This window comes from Balaenoptera borealis (assembly GCF_965194805.1).
Source record: "Balaenoptera borealis genome assembly, chromosome: 6".
Taxonomy (NCBI): Eukaryota; Metazoa; Chordata; class Mammalia; order Artiodactyla; family Balaenopteridae; genus Balaenoptera; species Balaenoptera borealis.
In genome coordinates this window covers 129,838,206-129,859,891 of record NC_138863.1, presented here as the reverse complement: position 1 = coordinate 129,859,891, position 21,686 = coordinate 129,838,206, and the positions used below count along the sequence as shown (strand labels likewise).

The window sequence follows — 21,686 nt, the reverse complement described above, 5'->3', positions numbered from 1 at the left end:
CATAAAAAGGAACGAAATTGAGTCATTTGTTGAGACGTGGATGGATCTAGAGACTGTCATACAGAGTGAAGTAAGTCAAAAAGAGAAAAACAAATATCATATATTAATGCACATATGTGGAACCTAGAAAAATGGTACAAATGAACTGGTTTGCAGGGCAGAAACTGAGACACAGATGTAGAAAACAAATGTATGGGCACCAAGGGGGGAAAACGGCAGGTGTGTGTGTGTGTGTGTGTGTGTGAGATGAATTGGGAGATTGGGATTGTCATATATATACTAACATGTATAAAATAGATAACTAATAAGAACCTGCTGTATAATAAAATAAATAAAATAAAATTCAAAAAAAATTATTTATTTTTTTAGCTGCATTGGGTCTTCATTGCTGCGCACAGGCTTTTTCTCTAGTTGTGGCGAGTGGGGTCTACTCTTCGTTGTGGTGCATGGGCTTCTCATTTTGGTGGCTTCTCTTGCTGCAGAGCACCAGCTCTAGCTGCACGGGCTTCAGTAGTTGTGGTGCGTGGGATCAGTAGTTGTGGCTCGCAGGCTCTAGAGCGCAGGCTCAGCAGTTGTGGTGTACGAGTTTAGTTGCTCCATGGCATGTGGGATCTTCCCGGACCAGGGATTGAACCCGTGTACCCTGCATTGGCAGGGGGATTCTTAACCACTGTGCCACCAGGTAAGTCCCTTTTTTTTCATTTTACCATGTGATTTGGAGATTCGTCCACACCAGTGCATAGAGGAGTTCTCCCTTTTTTAAACAGCTGCATAAGATTCCATCACAGCATTTATTTAACCAGGATCCCAGGGAGAACATTAAAAATGTTTCCAGGACTTCCCTGGTGGCGCAGTGGTTAAGAATCCGCCTGCCAATGCAGGGGACATGGGTTCGAGCCCTGGTCTGGGAAGATCCCATCTGCCAAGGAGCAACTAAGCGCGTGTGCCACAACTACTGAGCCCACACGCCACAACTACTGAGGCCCGCACACCTAGAGCCTGAAGAGAAGCCACCACAGTGAGAAGCCTGCACACCACAACGAAGAGCAGCCCCCACTCGCCGCAACTAGAGAGAGCTCGCACAGAAATGAAGACACAATGCAGCCATAAATAAATTAATTAATTAATTAAATAAAATGTTTCCAGTCTTCTGCTACTACAGTGAATAACATGGTGTAACATGGGTTAATATTTTACATTTAAATCTTTGATGCATTTGGAATTTATCTTGCTGTAAGGTATATGGCTCAAACTTCTTTTTTCCTAAATGACTACTTAATCATCTCAATAACCTATGTTGAATAAAACATTTTTCTGCCCACTGATTTAAAATGCAACAGTAATCAAAGACTGGAGTCACTAGATTTTAAGCAGGAGAATGTATAATTAAATTTGCTTTCATTTATTTTTGTCTTGGGTAGAGGGTGTTTTTTTGTTTTGTTTTTTGTGGGTTTTTTTTGTTTGTCTGTTTGGCTGGCTTTCAGGGTTTTTTTGCAGAATCTTAGTTCCCCCACCAGGGATCAAACCTGTGCCCCCTGCAGTGGAAGCACAGAGTCTTATCCTCTGGACGACCAGGGAAGTCCCATGTCTTAGTTAGAGCTTTTGATATAATCATTTCAACTGTATGGAATTCTGTTTTATTCTGGGGATAAACCCTGAAAAAATATGAAATCTTCCCTTCTATGTCCATTGTAAAAATCCAGATTCACAGTCATATATGTGGCAACCCTATGATAAATATAACTTTATTGTCCCATTTTATAGACTGGAAAACTGAAGCAGTGAGAAATTAAGAAAGTTGCTCAATATCTCACTAGTAAGTGACCGAGTCCAAGCTATTCACCATTATGATACAGACCTGCTTAGTTTAAAGAAACATCAAATGATGGAAAGATGCCTCTTCCTTCTACCATTGGCCCCCTCTACTCTGAGACACTACTGCTTTTTCCCTCTGGTCTCCGGAGTGCAATGACTTAATATTTCTGGCTTTGAGGTTGGTTTACACTCTAAATGACACCTTCAGCTTCCTCTGCTATCAGCAGCCCCGGGGCCTCCTTCTTGCCTCTTTCCATCAAGATCTGCTCCAACTTTCACCTGTTTCCCATTGAGCTGGGGAATCTCTAGTTTCTCTGCAATTCCTGGTTTCTGCTGGTCGAACTGCTTCTTGTGCAGAGACTTTACACACTTGAAAAATTAAGTCACTGTCACTAAGCACTGTGTGCTCAGGGAAGGCAAGTTTCATCCTCCTTCTACCAACACTCAAAGGGCAAATGATTTGTCTCAGGACCTATATTGAACGCAGGGCCCTGGAGCTAATTATGGCCGAACATTTATTGTGCAGATGGTAGGCTCTTTATATTCTTTCACTGAATTCTCACAGTAACTGTGTGAGGGATGTGGCCTGGCTGAGCAGGTGGCAGGTGGAGGCCTTGGTGGTCCATGCTCGTCACAGACACAGGACAGCTTTCCAACAGCCTGGGGAAGGCACTGTGTTGGGGAGGAATGACTGGGAGTCCGCCTAGATAAACCTGACATTGTCAGACAGACGCTGCCAGAAGGAAGATCACGTCGGGAGGGAGGCTTACAGAGCAGCATCAGGATTTTGAAGCATCAAGTGTAAATTTACTCATCTTGTCTACCTGGCGTTCCATCTCGTTTGAAGGTTATCTGGCTGGGTGGCCCAGTGTCTGTCTGTCCAGCTGGAGATCTGTGTGGCTCACTGAGTGTCTACCTGTCTAGATGGGGTCTGTCTGGCTGCTGTCTTTCTGGCTGGGGGTCTGCATGTCTGTCCGGCCATGGGTTTGTCTGAGGATCTTCTTTTCAAGTTGGGAGTCGGTCTGTCTGGAGTTTATTTTTCCAGCTGAATCTACTTGGAGGTTTACCAGCCTATCAGTATGAGGTCTGTCCATCTGACTGTGAGGCTAGAGGGCTGTCTTGCTGGCTGCAGATTTGTCTGCCAAGCTGGTAGTCTGTGTGCATCTGCTGTCCAGCTCAAGGGCTGGAGGCTTGTCTGGCTAGGAGCCTGTGTGAACAGCTAGGGGTCTGACTTGTTGGGGTCCATTCATCTGTCCAGATGGGGGTCTACCCGTTCATCTGGTTTGGGGGTCTGTTCATCCAACTTGGGATCTAGCTGGCCAGTTGGCTTGGGGTCCATTTATTTCTCTGGCTGAGGACGGTGTCTCACTGTGGCTGGGAATCTATCTGTCCGACTAGGAGTCCACCCATCCAATGGGGTCCTATGTATCTGAGGGCTAGGAGCCCATCTGGCTAGCAGGGATTCCATCTACCTGAAGGATTTGCAGTGTGTGTCCAACTGGCAGATGGTCTGGGTAGTGGAGGATCTGTCTGGCTCATGATGCTTTTTCTATATGAGGGTCCATCTGCCTATCTGACCAGTTGACTGCCTGAGTGTCCACCTGGCTGTCTTCCCAGCAGAAGATATATCAATTTCTCTGCCAAAATGGGGGGTCTGCCCACCTGTCTGCCTAGTTGGAAGTCTGGCTGGCTGGGTGGGGTGTCTGTGCAATCAAGGGTCTGTGTGGCTAGTATCTGCCTGGCTGGAGTCCAGTTGGCTAGTGGGGAGTCTTTGTGACTAGGTCCGTCAGGCTGTCTGCCCACATGGGGGTGGGTCTGTGTAGCTGGGAGGTCTGTCTAGCTGACAGGACACCTATGTCTATTCAGCTGGGGATCTCTTTACATCTGCCTGGAAGTCTGTCCAGCCAAGGGTTTATCTGGCTGATGTCTGTCTAGCTGCTTAGCTGGGGGAAGGGGGTCTGTCTTTTTGGTGGTCTCTTTTGCATGGGGTGGTCTGTTAGGCTGTTGGTGGGTCACTCTCTCTGGCTGGAGGTCCACCCACGGACTGTCCCTCTGAAGGTCTGGCTGTCTAAGGGAACTGCTATCTGCCTGTCCAGGTTGGGATTCCATCTGTCTGCCTGCCCATCTGGGGATCTTCTCACCTGTCTGTCTGAAATCAGTCTGCTTGGCTGTTGTTATGCCTGGCTTCCATCTGTCTGAATGGTGGAGGGCAACGGGGGTCCATCCATCTCTCTGTGTCATAAGCTGAGTGTCTGAGTGAGGGAGGCTCAGGTACTGAGATGAACCAGTCCTTCAAGTGGTGAAGGGGACAGTCTCCAGAAGCCTATCTGTCCATCCTCCCCTTCACAGCCGGGAGCCCTGCCCAGACTCTTGGGGTTGAATTTATTCTTGAATATGCTCAGTGTAACCGTACCAGCCACCGTCAAGCAACTACCTCCCCAAGCCTCACGCCTTGAACGCTATGATCACTGAGGCAAAGCCCCCATATTGTCCACACTGAGAAACTTTTATTTTGATTCAGCCCAGCAACCCCATTCCCAACACTTCACAGAGTAGAGCACGGCTCTCAGCAGTCCAGGAACCCATGTGGACCAGGCACCCAACAGGCAGGCAAGGGCGCTGCACTCACACGCGGGTCCACTCGGCAGGCGGGTCCCGGGGTCCTTTAGGCCTTCCAATGCGCAGGTTGAAGCCTGGAAAAGGAAGGGCACCGTAGGGCTCACGGAGAAGCTGAGGTGCAGAGACGTAGGCAACTCGTGGAAAGTCACCCCCAAGCCTCCAGGCCCTCACGGTTTGCTGCAGACACATCCACAGGTCTCCGAGGGCCTGTGTTTTCCTGCCACCATCTCAAAACCCCAAATGCCTGGGATTCAGTTAAAACTGCAGAGAGTCCCAGCGACCCAGGCTGTCTGACTTACCTAGCCCACCAGTCTGAGCTCCATCTACCACGTCCTCGTAGGCGCCAGGCCCTGCTGGGCTTTGGTCAACAGGAACTGCGGGCAGAAAACCACCCCTAACAGATCGGCTCTGGCCGCCCCTCGAAGTTCCGGAGAGCCGCTGCGAGGCAAATGCGCATCCTCCCAGACCAGAGAAGGCAGGCTGGGGGCCGAGCGCCGGGGCCCAGCGGGAGGGTGCGTGGCCAGGGGCGTGACCAAATCGGAGACCTCCGCCCAGCCTAGGTGGCCGGGCCAGAGACCGCGGTTTGGCCCGGGACGCTTCCGGGCGTGACCAGAGGACGGGCGGTTGTCCCAGAGGCGTGGCCGGAGAAGCCAGGACGTCAGCCTCCGGGGCGTGACCGGGCCGGACTCGGTGGAGGGGGGTGGGGGTCTTCGTGGCCTCCAGGCCCTCCAGACCGCAGCCACAGGGGGTCGGGAGACGGAGCAGGTCGGGGCCAGCCCTCCCCAGCCCCGTGGCCGGGCCGCGTCGACTTACCGCGACCGGGCAGCGTCCCGCGCCCGTCCTCCGCGTGCGCCTGGGGCCGCCGGGCGCGCGGCGTCACCTGGCTGTAGAGGGGCGTCTCCTCCGCGCCGCGCGCCCGCGCGCCCGCCCCTGCCCCGGTGCCCGCGGGGGCCGCGCGCTTCTGCACCACAGCGTACGTGTCGGCCATGGCGAGGCCCGGGGGCCCGGGCACCGAGATGCTCCTGCGGGTGGGGAGGAAGTGAAACGGCGGCACCGAGGCTGGGGAGGGAGGGGGCAGCGCGCTCGGCGCGCAAACCACCGGCTTCCTTCCCGCCCGAGGCGGCGCGCAGTTACGGAGCGAGGAGGTGGAGGTGGTAGCGTCTCTGGGGAAAGGGGTCTCGTCTGTGTGTCCCTAGCGCCCAGCAGGTTGGGTGGATGAAGGAAGGAAGGGGCCAGCATGGCAGGTGAATGGGGCAAGATATTGGTATTGAGGATTGGTCATTTCTGTGTAGTTGTCTGTTGAATAAATGAATGAGGAAGTGACATCTAAAGAGAAGGGAGAGTCTCAAAATGGAGGGCTGGTCTCAAGGACCAAGGGCTGAAGTCTCTGCCGCACCCGACATGAGGCCTTACAGTTGGGCGGCCTCAAAAAATATCTGCTGAATTAATGAGTGGAAAAAGCAGGAGAGGACTAACCTCGGGAGCTAGCCTGAGGGGCAGAGGCAATGGGATCTCTGGGATTAAAGAACCACCTTGGGGAGGGTTCCCAGAGCTCAACTGCGAGAAAGGGCCAGTGAATATTTGGTGAACTGAATGGCAAGGAAGGGGCTGGTGTTTCAAGGGTGAGGAAAGGGCCAGCCTCCAAGGACGAGAAAGTGAAAATGGAAGACTGAGGGGAGGGGGCTGGGTACCTGAGGACCCCGCCAGATGGGCGGGCTATGGCAGGAAGGGTGTGGGAAGTCCGGAGGGAGAAGGCATCATCGTAGAGTGGGGCACAATTCTGGGGAAAGGCAGGAGGGAAAGGCATGAGGCTTCGGAGGACGCTGTCCAGGCTCCTAGTGGTGGTCACTGTGGGCTCTGCGGGGGAAGCTTAAGAGGGGACAGTGATAAGGGAGCACGGAGGAGGACAAAGGTAGATATCATAGTGCATCAGTCCCCGCTCCCGGAGGGAGTCCAAGGGCTGGATGCTGCGCTGGAGGTGGCCATAGACCTCTACTCTGGGTCCTGGTCTCTGAGGATTGGAAGGGGGCCTTGGTACCTCCTTGAGGTTCTGGTAGCGAGGGCTGGCACTTTGGAGCGCTGAGAGGAACATCTGAGCCACTGTGTGGTACAGGAACCTGTACTGCTCCTGAGGGGGTGGGGGAAGGAAGAGGGGTCATCGAGAAGGGAAGACCAGAACAGGAGGGATATGTCCTTGGAACGAGGAGACCCGGCTCCCACCTCTGTCTGTATGGCGAGAGGCCGCTGCCTCCGAATCTCGAGGACCACATTGAAGAGGCTGAAGTTAGGTGGGATCATCTAGGGCAGAGAGATGGGCACGTGAGCAGGACCTCCTAGGCACAGGACCCACACTGTGCTTGTATGCCCTCTTCATACCTGGGTCAGGAGCAACTGTCTCACATAATCCACGGTGCACAGGACACCTGTTCGCCCACAGCCCGCGCTAACAAGTGAGAATCAGAGTGAGCTTGGTCAGGGCCTGCCTGCAACCCCTTTTAAAGGGGGCATTTGGGGCTGGGGGTGAGGACCTTAATGGAGTGTCCCCTGCAGCACTTTTTGATTCCCAGAATCCCAGGTTATAATTTGAAAGGAAAACCTTTTTAATTGCTTATATTTGTTGAGCATCAACCGTGTACTTACTCCCTAGCAGACAGTCTGTGCTCAATAAATACCATTTCAGCTGCAACTTGAGCAAGTGTGGCCTCAGGTTTCTTGAAATAGGCACTCAGACTGTAAGACTGGCTCCAAGCCCTGCACTATCCTCCCTGTCCCCCTCCCCCACCACCATCCCCTCTGTCTCACCAGACCCCCATAAAGCCCATTTTCCTGAACCTGCAGTGGACACAGAGGGGGCTGGGGCCAGATCCCTGGAGGTGCCGGGCTTCCTCCACCATGGCGAGCATGTGGTCGGGATTGCTAGGGACCCCTCTGTCTGGCCAGGACATATACTGCAGCTGGTACACAGAGCGGGATTCCTGAAACACAGGAAATGAGGGGCAAAGAATGAAAAAAGAAAGAAAAGCATTTATTGAGCCCCTATTACATGTCAGCCCTAGTTCTCCACATCCTCCATTTAAATGCAACAGATAATAACTGAAGAGATGGGTACTATTGTTAATGCACATTTTACAGATGAGAAAACAGAGACAGGAAACAGCTCTCCCTACGTGGGAGTCTCCTCCTCCCCTTTCAGTACCTTCTGGAAGGTGACCTGAAGGGTCCTGAGCGTGATGTCTGCATTCAGCCATGTCTCCATTGTCTGTGGATATGGGGCATGTGAGAAGAGGGCAGAAAACAAAGATCACAGGTGCCAAAAGACATATTTACAAAAAACAAAGCATTTCTGATTAAAAATCAAATACAGGGAGTTCCCTGGTGGCCTAGTGGTTAGGATTCTGGGCTTTCACTGCCGTGGCCTGGGTTCAATCCCTGGTCAGGGAACTGAGATCCTTCAAGCCATGCAGCATGGCCCAAAAAAAGAAGAAAGAAAAATCAAATACAAACAACATATTTTTAAAAATTCATTTAGCCCGAATATCTCCCATGGCTTTTGTGAAGGAAACATTTCACAAAGGGGAGAAAGAGGAACTATGATTAAATATCCAGCAAGCTCATTTACAGTGAAACAAAGAAATGTCTTTTGTTCTAAAATAAAAGTTTCATTGTATTTATTCAATACCAATTGTATTTATGACTTATGAGAGATTTTCCTGAGTTCTTTTGAAATGGTAAGGGAAATAAGAATTTTAAGAACCTAACCAGGCACATGAACATTTACAGAGATAACCATGATAGTAGTTAAAATGCAAAAACAGTGTATAATGAGTTCTGACTATTTGCATTGCTAATACCAGAGAGCTCCCTGCAGTGTGAGGGGGACTGTGAGAAAAGTGTTCATCCTTTCAGGCCCAGCCCAAAAGCTTTCCACTCAGAATCATCTGTGAAATCTCCCACAACATCCAAGACTTCATAAAGTGCTGTTCCCACCTCTGCCCCAGCTCACCAGAGTGATGCAGAAAAGCCCAATCTGCAGTGGTTCCTGTTCTTGGGCCCAATAACGCTCACACTTTTTCTGCAAAAGGCAAGGAGAAAAGGGCAGAGAGTGAAGAGGGGGAGTCTGCCTCAGAGTTCAGATCAACACGTGCACACCCTGCATGGGACAGCCCAGGTTGCTGGTGGAAGCACAGGCAGCTGAAACTTCAAAGGAGGCCAGGCGGCAGAACCTCATCAGACTAAACACAGACAGACTCAATGGAGCTGTGAGCTTCTGACTGTGCAGGAGGAAGACAGTCCAGAATATTCTCCTTCTGTAAGCAACTAAAAACCTGGACAAAATATATGAGCCACTATTTTCAGACACTGGTCCACAGCCTTGCAGGATTGTGATCACTGAACAACGGGAAACACATGAGTCAAAACTTATGACCTCCCCAGCTTACTGCCAAGAGGCAGTAACCAGGCTGCAGAACGTGGAGAGTTTGATGAGCCCACTGAGTTGAGGAGCCAGAGATCTTGGCTCGGGGAAGCCAAGGCAGAGGTCTTGAGAGAACAGCACTATGCAAACAAAAGCAAAGAACTCCAGAAGTCTGCATAGGGGTCCCCTTAAGTCTTTAGCTGAATAATAATCTGGGCACATATGACACGAAACCCCGTGAAGCTAGGAAGGAATAACTTCCCGTGAAAGAGTAATAGCTAGGGAACTGTAAGATGAACACTTCCTAGGGCTCAAGTGGGACAGAAATAATTTACATTTCCTCCAGCCACAGTGGAGAGACCTAAGTGATTAAAAGGGGCATTCAGTAGGGAACCTGAAGGATCAAACATTGAAAGTAGAATGAACTTAGTTCTAGAATAAAGGATTCTCTAGACTCGCCCTAAAAAAGCTTAGAAACAAACCTTAAAATGATCAAATATCTAAAAGTAACTTAACTGCCTTCCAGAAAAAGTCCAACACTTTTTAAAGGAAGGTAACAAAATCCAAAACTTACTTTTGTAAAATTTAAAATATTGAGCATCCAATAAAAATTTACTAGACATACAAAGAAGCAAGAAAATATGAGCTATACCCAGGAGAAAAATCAGCAGAAAAAGACCCAATAGAGATGAGGAAACAATCAGACAAAGACTTTAAAACAGCCTTTATAAATATTATAAATATGTTCAAAGATGAAAAGGAAACCACGAAAGGGATGAAAGTGAAATAAAAGATATAAAAAAGACCTAAATGGAACTTCTAGAGAGGAAAAATAAAATATATGAAATAAAAAATTCACTGTCTAAGACCCATGAAAAGATGCTCAACATCAGTAATTATTAGAGAAATGCAAATCAAAACTACAATGAGGTACCGCCTCACACTGGTCAGAATGGCCATCATGAAAAAGTCTACAAATAACAAATGCTGGAGAGGGTGTGGAGAAAAGGGAACCCTCCCACATTGCTGGTAGGAATGTAAATTGGCGCAGCCACTATGGAGAACAGTATGGAGGTTCCTCAAAAAACTAAAAATAGAGTTACCATATGATCCAGCAATCCCACTCCTGGGCATACATCTGGACAAACCTATATTTGAAAAGATACATGCACCCCTGTGTTCATAGCAGCGCTACTCAAAATAGCAAAGACATGGAAACAACCTAAATGTCTATTGACAGATGAATGGATAAAGAAGACGTGATATATATATACAATATACTCAACCATAAAAAAGAATGAAATAATGCCATTTGCAGCAACATGGATGGACCTAGAGATTATCATACTAAGGGAAGTAAGTCAGAAAGAGAAAGATGAATACCATAGGCTATCACTAAATATCTAACATATGACACAAATGAACTTATCTACAAAACAGAAACAGACTCACAGAGATACAGAACAGACTTGTAGTTGCTGTGGGCAAGGGGGTGGGGAGGGATGGATTGGAAGTTTGGGATTAGCAAATGCAAACTATTATATATAGAATGGATAAACAACAAGGTCCTACTGTATAGCACAGGGAACTATATTCAATATCCTGTGATAAACCATAATGGAAAAGAATATGAAAAAGAATTCACTGTCTAATAGCAGATTAGACACCAGAAGATCAGTGAACACAAAGGCATAGAAATAGAAGCTATTCAAAATGAAAAAGAGAGAGAAAAAATGAGGAAAAAAACTAACAGAGAATCAGATACCTGTGGAAATATATATCAAGTGGCCTAATGTATGTGTACCTGTAGTCCAGAAGGAGAGGAGAGGGGAGAATAGAAGCTATTTTTGAATAAACAATAGCTGGAAAATTTTCCAAATTTGATGAAACTATGAACCCACAGATCCAGGAAGGTCAATGAACCACAGGGAGAATAATCATAAAGAAAGCCACACTAAGGTAGCTCATGATCAAATTGCTGAAAAACAATGATAAAGAAAAAAATCTTAAAAGCATCACACATAAAAAAGACACATTACATACTGAGGAATAAGGATGACAGCAGAATTTTGTCAGAAACTCTGCAAGTCAGAGGTCAATGCTGTGACACCCTAAAAATGCTGAAATTAAAAAAAAAATAACTTTCAGACAAAAGCTGAGAGACTTTATCACAAGCAAAACTGCACTATGAGAAATATTAAAGTAAGCTTTTCATACAAAAGGAACCAGGTGGAATACAGACCTACACAAAGGGATGAAGAGTAAAGAAAAAGGTAAATATGTAGCTAAATGTAAAAGGTATTTCTCATTTTTAACATCTTTAAAAGATAATCTAGTGAATTTTACCAAAAAAGGAGGAATTAATAGCAATCCTTCACAAACTTTTCCAAAAAATTGAAGGAACATTTGCCAACATATTTTATGAGACCAGTATTACTCTGCTACCAAAACCAGACAGATATCACAAGAAAGAAAACTACTAAGCAATGTCTCAAGAATATAGACAGAAGAATCCTCAACACAATATTAACAAAAGATTTTACAGAGGATCAAGTGGGATTAATCCCAGGAACACATATATGAAAATCAATATATGAAGGTCAATCAATATCATATACCATAATAATAGAAAATAAAACAAAAACACACTTAATAGATGCAGAAAAAAAATCTGAACAAAATCCAATACCTTTTCATGATAAAAACATGAAAGGAACTAGACATAGAAAGGAAATTCCCCATCTTGATTTAAAAAGCAAAACCAACAACAACACAAACAAAAAATATCTACCAAAACCTACAGCTAACCTAATACTTAATGGTGAAAGACTGAATGTTTTGCGCTTAAGATCAGGAACAAGACAAGAATGTTTGCACTTTTTTGTACTGGAAGTTGTAGGCAGTGCAATTAGGAAAAAAGAAATGAAGGAAGGAAAGGAGGGAAGGTGGGAGGGAGGAAGCAAGAGAGAGAAAAAAGAAAAGGAAAGGAAAGGAAAGGAAAGAAAAGAAAAAAAGATAGGGAGAGAAGGAAGAAGAAAGAAAGGAAGGGAGGTTACCCAGATTGGAAAGGAAGAAGCAAAAGTATGTCAACTTGCAGATAGAATGATATTATATATAGAAAACCCTAAAGAATAACACACACACACACACACACACACACACCCATGCACACTATTAGAACTAATAAGCGAGTTCGGCAAGGTTGCAGGATACAAAATCAATACAGAAAAATCAACTGTATTTTCATATTAAAAAGACTATTATTTGCAATACCTCCCCCCCGCCCCCAGAACTGATAGATTCAATGAAATCCTTATCAAAATCCTAGAAGGCTTTTTGAAGGTATGGGCAAGCTGATCTTAACATTAATATATAAACAATATGTTAACATTAATAAATGTGTTGTGGATTCCCAAGACTGCCCTCAGGTTTGATGATTCAATAGGAGGACTCACAGGACTCAGCATAGAGTTGTACTTGTGGCTACAATTTATCGCAATGAAAGGTTACAGGATAAAACAGCAAAGGGAGAAGGCACACAGGGTGAAGTCTGCAGGAAACAGGGTGCCAGCTTCCAAGTGTCTTCTCCCAGTGGAGTCACATAGAATGTGCTTAATTCCTCCAGAATGAGTTGTGACCACACATGTGAAATGTCCACAGGGACATTTAGGAATTCAGTGCCCAGGGTTTTCACTGGGGGACTCTATGTGGTATGTAGGCACCTCTGACTAGCATGTGCCAAAACTTCAGACTCCCAGAGGGAAAGCAGGTGTTCACATAAACCTACTGTCACATAGACACGTTGTTTGTATAAACAGTTTAGGCATGGTGAGCCACTCTTATTGGAAATCCAATTTCCAGTCAAGAGCCAACCTTGCAGGAAGTTCTTTTTAAGCATAAGCATTTATGCCTGCTATGTTAACTCTTTTCTGCATGGCAAGTGACCCAGAATAGCCAAAACAATCTTGAAAAAAGAAGAACAAATTTGGAGGACTCACACTTCCTGATTTCAAAACTTACCACAAACCTACAATACCGTGTAGTACTGGCACAAAGATAGACATGTCAATCAATGGAATAGAATTGAGAGTCCAGAAATAAACCTTTACATGTACACTCAATTGATTTTCAACAAAGTACCAAGACCATTCAATGGGGAAAGCACAGTCTTTTTAACAAATGGTGCTAGGACAACTGGATATCTATAAACAAAAGAATGAATTTGGACCCCTGTCTTACACCATATACAAAAATTAACTCAAAATGAATCAGAGACCTAAACATAAGAGAGAAAACTATAAAACACTTAGAAGAAAACATAGGAGTAAATCTTTTTGACCTTTGGTTAGACAATGACTTGTTAGATACAACATCAAAAGCACATCAAAACAATAGATTGGAAGTCTTCAAAATTAAAAAGTGTTTGTGCTTCAAAGGACACTATAAAGAAAATGAAAAGACACCCACACAATTGGAAAAATATTCCTAAATCATATACTGATAAGGGACTTGTATTCAGAAGAATTCTTACAACACAATAATAAAAAGACAAATAACCCAATTAAAAAATGGGCAAAGGACCGAAACAAATATTTCTCCAAAGAAGACATACAAATGGAAAAATAAGCACATGAAAAGATGTTTGGTGAATGCAAACCAAATGCACAAATCCACCTCATTAGGCAAATGCAAACCAAAACCGCAATGAGATACCACTTCCCATCCATTAGGATGGCTAATAAAAACAAAAGTGAAAACAGAAAATAACATGTCTTGGTGAGTGTATGGAAAAATGGAACACTTGTGCATTGCTGGTGAGAATATAAGGTGGTCCAGCCACTGTGGAAAACAACAACAACAACAACAAAATTAAACACAGAATTGCTATATGATCCAGTAATTAATTCTACTACCCAAAAGAATTGAAAACAAGGACTCAAAACAGATACTTATGTACTAATGTTCATAGCAGCACTATCACAATAACCAAAAGGTAGAAACAACCCAAATGTCCATCAACAGGTGAATGGATAAACAAAATGTGGTATATACATACAATGAAATGTTATTCAGCCTTAAAAAGAATGAAATTCTGATACACTCTACAACATGGATGAACCTTGAAAACCTGATAAATGAAATAAGTCAGACACAAAAGAACAAGTATTGTGTGACTCCACTGATATGAGGTACCTAGAAGAGGCAAATTAATAGAGACAGAAAGTAGAATAAAGGCTACCAACAGCTGCAGGAAGGGGAAATGGGAAGAAACTATTAAATGGATACAGAGTTTCTGTTTGGGATGATGAACAAGTTCTGGAATCGGACAGTGGTAACGGTTTGCAACACTGTGAGTGTACTTAATGTTTCTAAATTGTACACCTGAAATCGTTAAAATGGCAAAATTTATGTTATGTATATTTTACCACAACTGAAAAAAAAAAAAGACCCAATGAGTACAACTTCACATCCAACAGGATAGCACTAATGAAAAAGACAGACAATAACAAGTGTTGGTAAGAATGTGGAGAAATTGGAACCTTCATACATTACTGGTTGAAATGTAAAATGATATAGCCACTGTGGAAAACAGTTTGGCAGTTCCTCAAAATGTTAAAAATAGAGTTTACCATATGACCCAGCAATTCCACTTCTAGGTATATATCCAAGAGAAATGAAAACATACTTCTACACAAAAACTTGCACATGAATGTTTATAGCAGCAATATTCATAATCACCAAAAAGTGGAAACAGCTCAAATTCTATAAAGTGATTAATGGATATATAAAATGTGGTAGATCCATTCAATGGAATGTTATTCAGCAATAAGAAGGGGTGAAGTATTGATACATGCTACAATATACATCAGCCTTAAAACACAACCTTAGTGAAAGAAGCCAGTCATGAAAGACAACATATCATATGATTCCAGTTATAGGAAAAGTCCAGAGTGGGCAAATCTACAGAGACCAAAAATAGATTAGTAGTTGCCTAGGGTGGAGTTTGGTAGGAAATGCAGCATGACTGCTAATAGATACAGGGCTTCTTTATGGGGTGATGAAAAGGTTCTGAAATTCACTGTGGCAATGACTGTATAACTCAGGAATATACTAACAACAGTTGAATTGCACACTTTAGATGGATGAATTGTAGCTCAATAAAGTTGTTTTTTTTTTAAAAGATAATCTGTAGGAAAAATAATAGCAGTGTGTTTTGTGGTATATTTTAAATTTAGAATCAAACCTAGGGCAACAATAGCTTGAAGCATGGAAAGAGAAAATTGAAATATGCTATTGTAAAGTTCTCACATTTTACATGAAATGGTATAATATTATTTGAACATAGACTGTGATAGGTACACATTCCACTAAGCACACAAGCACATAATACAAAGAGGTATAACTAATAAGTGAATAATGACTGTGAAACAGAGTCATAAAAATTCTCAGTAAAAAAGAAGACAGAAAATAAGGAAGAAACGAAGAACAGATGGAACAAATACAAAACAAATAGCAAAATCATAGATTTAGACACATTATTGACACATTAAAGACTAAATACTCCAATTAAAGGCAGAGATTGCCAGACTGGATAAAAAAGTAAGTACCCACAATATGCCAGCTATAAGAAACACAGTTTAAAAATAAAAATGGGGAATTCCCTGGAAGTCCAGTGGTTAGGACTCTGAACTTCCATTGCAGGGGGCATGGGTTCAATCCCTGGTCAGGGAACTATGAGGCTGCAAGCCCCACAGTGCGGCCAAAAAAATAAATAAAATAAAATAAAAATGAAATAAATTAAAATGAACACAGATAAAAAGTAAAAGAATTAAAAAAGAGATATCATGCACACTCTAATCTAAAGAAGTTTAAATGGCTATATTAATATCAAAGCACATTTCGGAGAAAGGGATATTACCAGAGATAAAAGGGACATTACATATTGAAAACAGGATTGATTCATCAGGAAGACATAATCCTAACTGTATAAGCACTCAATTATAGAGTTTTAAAATATCTGAAGCAAAAACTGACAGAACTGAAAGGAGAAATAGAAAAATCTAAAATTAGAGTTAGAGATTTCAACACTCCTTTTTCAGCAAATAATAGGACAAGTAGATGAAAAAAAGGAAGAATAGGGACTTCCCTGGTAGTCCAGTGGTTAAGACTCTGCCCTTCCACTGCAGGGGGCACCCTTCCAGTGCAGTGGGCACAGGTTCGGTCCCTGGTCAGGGGAACTATGATCCCACATGCCACATGGCCAAAAAGAAAAAAAAAAAAAGGTAAGAATAATAAGATTTGAATAATACTATTGAGAAACTTGTCCTAATTTACAGTTACAGAACAGATGGAGGTTTCAACACTCCTCTCTTGGCAATTGATGGAACATTTAGAGAAAAGAAATCAGTAAAGATATATAAGATACAGTAAAGATATAAAAGATATTAAAGTGTCTTTCAAAAAGACACAATCAATTTGACCTAACTGATATTTATAGAACACACCACTCAACAGAGCAGAATACACATTCTTTTCAAGGGCACACAAAACATTTACCAAGGTAGATCACATTCATGGCCACAAAACAAGTTTCAGTACATTTGGAATCATATAAAGTTGTTCTTTGACCACAATGGAACTGAAAATTAATAACAGGAAGATATATGGAAAAGTCCCCAAATATTTGGAACTTAAGCACAGCCATGGTCAAATACCATTGGTCAAAGAAGAAATCACAAGGGAAATTAGAAAATATTTTGAGCTAACTGAAAAAAAAGACACAACATACCAGTTTGTGAGATGTACCTAGAGCAGTGCATAGAGAAAAATGAATGACAATAAATACTTATATGTGGGGACTTCCCCGGTGGTCCAGTGGTTAAGAATCCTTTTTGCAATGCAGGGGATGCCAGTTTGATCCCTGGTCGGGGAACTAAAATCCCACATGCCACAGGGCAACTAAGCCCGTGTGCCACAACTAGAGAGCCCACATACTGCAACTAGAGAGCCTATGTGCCACAACTACAGCCCACACACTCTGGAGCCCGTGCGCCACAACTACAGAGCCCACATGCTCCAGAGCCCGCACACCGCAACTACTGAGCCTGCACACCACAACTAGAGAGAAACTCGTGCACCGCAACTAAGAGCCCACACACCGCAACAAAAAGATCCCCAATGCCGCAACTAAGACCCCATGCAGCCAAAAAATAAATAAATATTTTTTAAAAATACTTATATGTGAAAAAAAATCACGAATCTATTATCTAAGCTTAAGGAACTAGAAAAAAAAAAAAAGAGCAAGTTAAACCTAAACCAGAAGGAAGGAAATGATAAAGGGAAGAAATTAATGAAATAAAAATGAAAAAAATAGAGAAAATGAATAAAACTCAAAGCTGCTTCTTTGAAAAAATAATAAAATTGATAAACCTCTAGTCCAGAGACTGGCTAACTTTCTATAAATGGCCAGATAATAAATATTTTAGACTTTGTGAGCCATACAATCTACTTAACTTGCAACTACTGAACTTGGCCATTGTAGCATGAAAGCAGGTATACACACTATGTAAACAAATGAGTGTGGCTATGTTCTAATACATTTTTATTTACAAAAACAGGCAGCAGGACAGATTTAGTACAACAACTAAAGTTTGCTTGTCTTTATTCTTGCCAGACCAAGGTAGGAGAGAGAGACAGACAGACGACCAAATATCAAAATTAGGAATGAAGAAGGTACATCACTACAGATTGTACAGACTCCATGATCAGCCAGCCATCCCGGGGCAGTACTTGCCCCACCCCCAGCCCTGTCCATGGAGCACGCCAGGATGCAGAAACCATGTGCCTTCAATGTTGACATGCATTCCTTGAGTAACTAATTTATGCTAATGGGCAAAACAAAGATCCCTGCCCTCATGGAACTTTTCTTCTAATCAGGGAGACAGAATAAACAATATACATAACACATTTGTAGATTATCTTGTATGTTAGAAGTTGGTAAGAACTGTGAAGAAAAAAATGAAAGTAGGACAAGGGAAGGAGAGTGGGAGTGCTGGGAGTTCCAAATGGGGTGAGATCCAGGAAGATCTCACTGAGGAAGTAGCATTTGAGCCAAGACCTGAAGGTGGTGATGGAGCAGGCCAAGGGGAAAATGTCCCAGGCAGTGGGAACAAAGCATAGGACCCGAGGCAGAACAAAGGCCAGAGTGGTTGGAGTGGAGTGAATAAGGGGGAGAAAGGTGGAAAGAGAGATCAGAGCTGTACTGGGGAAGTCACAGTTATAGGGCCTTATGGTCTATGGTATGGAATGGGGCGGGAAGACCAGCAGGAGAGGGGTTGAGCCCCACGAATAAAAGGAAAAAGATAACAAAAAAATTAAAGATAAAGTGGGCTTGGCAGAGGTACAGTGAGAGTCGCTCCAAGAACTGGGCCATTGAGTCATGGCGTCAGGGAAGAGCTAGCAAGGTTTCTCCTGTCTCCTCTCTGCACAAGGATATGCATTCTAGGGGCTGAGGACACCTACCCGCCCATTTTCCATCTCCTGACAGGCCATCAGGATCACCTAGACAAGAGGGGTAAGGGGAAAGGGAGGAGATTTGGTTTAGGGGGTGTGGTTATCAGGGCCAAGGGAGGACCCAGAATGTTGGCCATACCTCACCCTCCCCCAAAGCTGACCTTGACCCCAAACTCCCAGATCAGGCGCCAGAAGTCTAGCAAGGTGTGAGGCAGGGGTCCTTGCGTGGCGATGTAGGCCTGGCTTCCATCTGTGCCCTGGTAAAGGCTAAGTTCACTGTGGAGATCCCGCTGTCACCTCCACCACCTCTGCCCCTTCCTTAACGCCCAGCCTGACCCTGATGAAGTTGCCATTGATGTAGTCTCCATGTCCCTCTTCCTGGAGCAGGGAAAGGATCACTCGTGTCTGATCGTCTGCCAGCGGGAGAGGTGAGAAACGTGGAGTTTGTGGGTGACAGGGGCCTTGACGGCCTCCCGGATGAAAGCCAGCAGGGGGCGGCATACCGAGCAGGGATCCCATCGAGGTGCACTTGCAGACTGCTGGGGAGAAATGCAGCCACAGCAAGGCCCTGGGAGGGAGAGTTCTGGGAGCCCAGTGGTGGCACAGGTCTTGGCTCAAATGCTACTCCCTCAGTGAGATCTTCCTGGATCTCACCCCGTTTGGAACTCCCAGCACTGCCACTTACCGGGCTAACGCCTGCACTGCCTCCGGGTGCGGGCATGCAGAGCAGCACCGACTCCCTCCAGAAGGCCCCCACCCCCACCCCCACCCCCACCCCCACCCCCGACTTACATGGCAGCACATCTTTGTAGCGGTTCTTCCTCACATTTTCTGGTCGACTGCCGGCCTCAGTGGAATACACGCTGTCTGTCTTCCAGGAGGCTGAGCGGGCCCGGATGTCCTGGTGGGAGGACAGAAAGAAGAGCCGGGGCGGAGGGAGGAGAGAGCAAGAAAGCAGCCAGGTCAGGGTCCTGGGACACTGAGACTCTCATAGGGATACATGGCACGTGGCCTGTGAGAGGTGAGTGCAGTGCCCAGATAGCACAGGGCCTGCTAATTATGATTCCATAATAGTAGCGACTCAGAGTGCCTTCTCTGTGCCAGGCTCTGTGTGAGGGCACTGAACCACCTGCAAGGTCCCTCCGAAGTGGGTACTATTATTGACATCCCCATCGTGCAGGTGAGAAAGCTGAGGCACCACATGTTTGAGTGACTTGCTGAAAGTCCCACCCAGGAAGTGGCACAGTGAGTGAGTATTGAACTAAGACCTCTGAGCATCTACCCCCTGTACACTCAATATGTACTTACATTGTATTGTGAACAATAATTGTAATATATTATGCATTTAAAATAACAAACATGGTGATACACAATATATAAGACAATATGCAATGCATATGAATTATAATGTATAACATTACTTATGTAACTAGATACTATAGGTGCTTTACTACTGTTCCATTATTATAATTAGTGAATAGCATTACCATCATCAAGTATTCATAATCATGATGATAATAAGTAACACCTACCAAGCCCCCTGATGAGTGCAAGCCACCATTCTAAGTGTTCTTATGCCCATCAAGTCATTTACGTCCTCGTGGACACACTGGTGCAGTGGGTAACACTATTAATATTTTTACTATATAGATGAGGAAACCAAGGCCTAGAGAGGCCCAAAGACTCCTGCGAGTACAGGAGGCTGCCTGCAGGAGGGTGGCCTCCAGCAGCTGGCACTGCTTACTGTCCTAGACTGGGCCCAGACCCGGATGGACATGATGTCATGTACTACCTGGATATTATATGTTTACATTTATTATGTACATTTTCATATTGAACAAATTATGTATTTTGCATTTATTATGCATTTCTTATATACTATATTTATTTTTATATTTGTGTAAATTTAGATTTATCTTAAACTTCCTTTACCTATTTATTACATATTTTATTACTTAGGAACTTCAATAACTGTTTATTGGATAAATTATAATTCTATGTTGTATTTATGTGTATTCTATTGTTTTAAGAAGTTAACTAATGTTGTTATTGTGTAAATTATAGTTTACAATCATATTTATACATATTCACTATATATTTTCTATTTATTAATCAAATTATTTCATAAATGTTTCTGTTATCTATTTTCATTGTACTCAATGATATATATATAGTCATTTGTTAGATACATACATATATTTACCAAACTTATTTCTAAATTTGAGATGTCACCATATATTGTAATTACATATTTGCATAGCACGTTTCCGTGTTATTATATTTAAAATACCTCAGTACATGTAGATGCGATGCCTACGACGCTGCTGCCTTAGCATTCCTTACATACGGCTTGCACTACCCCATTGTAAAGTTTAGAATATTTATAACTAGTGACAAAGGCGCCTACAAAGTGAGAGCTCAAGATGTGCTAAGCGGTTTTTACCCACACTGGTTATTTTAATCCTCAGGCCAGTTGAGTCATCAATATCCGCATTTCACCCAAGGAGAAACTGAGGCCAGAGGGACCGGATAGAGCGCCCCAGGCCACAGCGCCTAGTAGAGCCGGCGTCCACACCCTCGCCGCAGCGGGGCCTCTTGGTTCCTCTTTCCACAGCCCCTTCCTCCCCAGGACCACAGGAGTGGCTGCCTGGTCGCCTGGAGCGGCCGGGCGTCGCGTGTCCAGCGCAGGTGAGCGCCCGCCCTGCTCAGCAACCGGACGATTCCGGGAGCGCGGCGAGGGCGCAGGGACCCGAGGGCTTGCGCGGCCCCGCCCGACCCGGCCGTGGACATCGCCCTCTGGGACCCTACTGGCAGAGGGTGAAGACAGACAGGGAGAGACTGCGACAGAGAGAGGTGCTGGGGAGAGAAGAACAGAGAGATCTCGAGGCGAGGAGACGCCCCTGGAGGCTGAGAGAGAGAGGCAAAGCGCAGCAGGGCGCACAGGAGAACAGACGTCTGGACCGTCCAGGGCAAGGAGCCGCAGCGCGGCGCGCGGCCGGCCAACTCGGCCACTCACTCTGAACTCGCCGGCGAGTACCGCCCCCTCCCGGCCGCCCCGTGCCTCCAGTTGCTCCAAGAAGCTCCGCGCCGCGTCCAAGCTGCGGCTCATGGCGCTGCCGGCCAGCGATGCCCGGTCCACCTGTGGCGTTCCGCGCTCCCACCTAGTGTAGACTCCGTGGGAGGCTGCCGAGGCCACGCCTCAGATCTCGCCAGCCAATGGAAGTGCGCAGCGGCGGACAGGGCGCTCCCCTCGGCCAATGACACTCAGAGCCCGCCCCAGCCTCGCCTACAGGCTCCCGGACTGGGGCGGCTGCCTGAGCGCTTG

General features: G+C 45.0%; 1 protein-coding gene across 3 annotated transcripts; it reads right to left on the bottom strand.

Moving 5' to 3' along the window:
* Positions 1-4,300: 4,300 nt before the first annotated feature.
* On the bottom strand, positions 4,301-21,524 carry PTPN18 (protein tyrosine phosphatase non-receptor type 18). Of its 3 annotated transcripts, none has more exons than XM_082396135.1 (15): positions 21,378-21,524; positions 19,154-19,262; positions 18,698-18,900; positions 18,523-18,618; positions 18,371-18,409; positions 8,438-8,506; positions 7,631-7,693; positions 7,267-7,409; positions 6,811-6,877; positions 6,655-6,732; positions 6,473-6,562; positions 6,126-6,214; positions 5,248-5,456; positions 4,734-4,808; positions 4,301-4,508 (listed from the first exon to the last, which is right to left on the bottom strand). In XM_082396135.1, the coding sequence occupies exons 1-15, from the start codon at positions 21,468-21,470 to the stop codon at positions 4,441-4,443; spliced, it is 1,491 nt and encodes a 496-aa protein (XP_082252261.1). In that variant the 5' UTR covers positions 21,471-21,524; the 3' UTR covers positions 4,301-4,440. The 3 variants fall into 3 exon arrangements, with proteins under 3 accessions (XP_082252261.1, XP_082252259.1, XP_082252260.1); XM_082396133.1 differs by having other exon boundaries at positions 18,698-18,774; XM_082396134.1 differs by lacking the exons at positions 18,371-18,409; positions 18,523-18,618; positions 18,698-18,900; positions 19,154-19,262.
* Between the last annotated feature and the right edge of the window lie 162 nt (positions 21,525-21,686).

Bases quoted from the DNA above. Each gene is read 5' to 3' on its own strand.
- PTPN18 (XM_082396135.1), bottom strand. From the start codon at position 21,470: ATGAGCCGCAGCTTGGACGCGGCGCGGAGCTTCTTGGAGCAACTGGAG. The intron at 19,263-21,377 runs GTGAGTGGCCGA...TCCTCCCACCAG, and splicing joins TACTCGCCGGCGAGTTCAGA to GACATCCGGGCCCGCTCAGC. The intron at 6,215-6,472 runs GTACCAAGGCCC...GCCTTTCCCCAG, and splicing joins GCTACCAGAACCTCAAGGAG to AATTGTGCCCCACTCTACGA.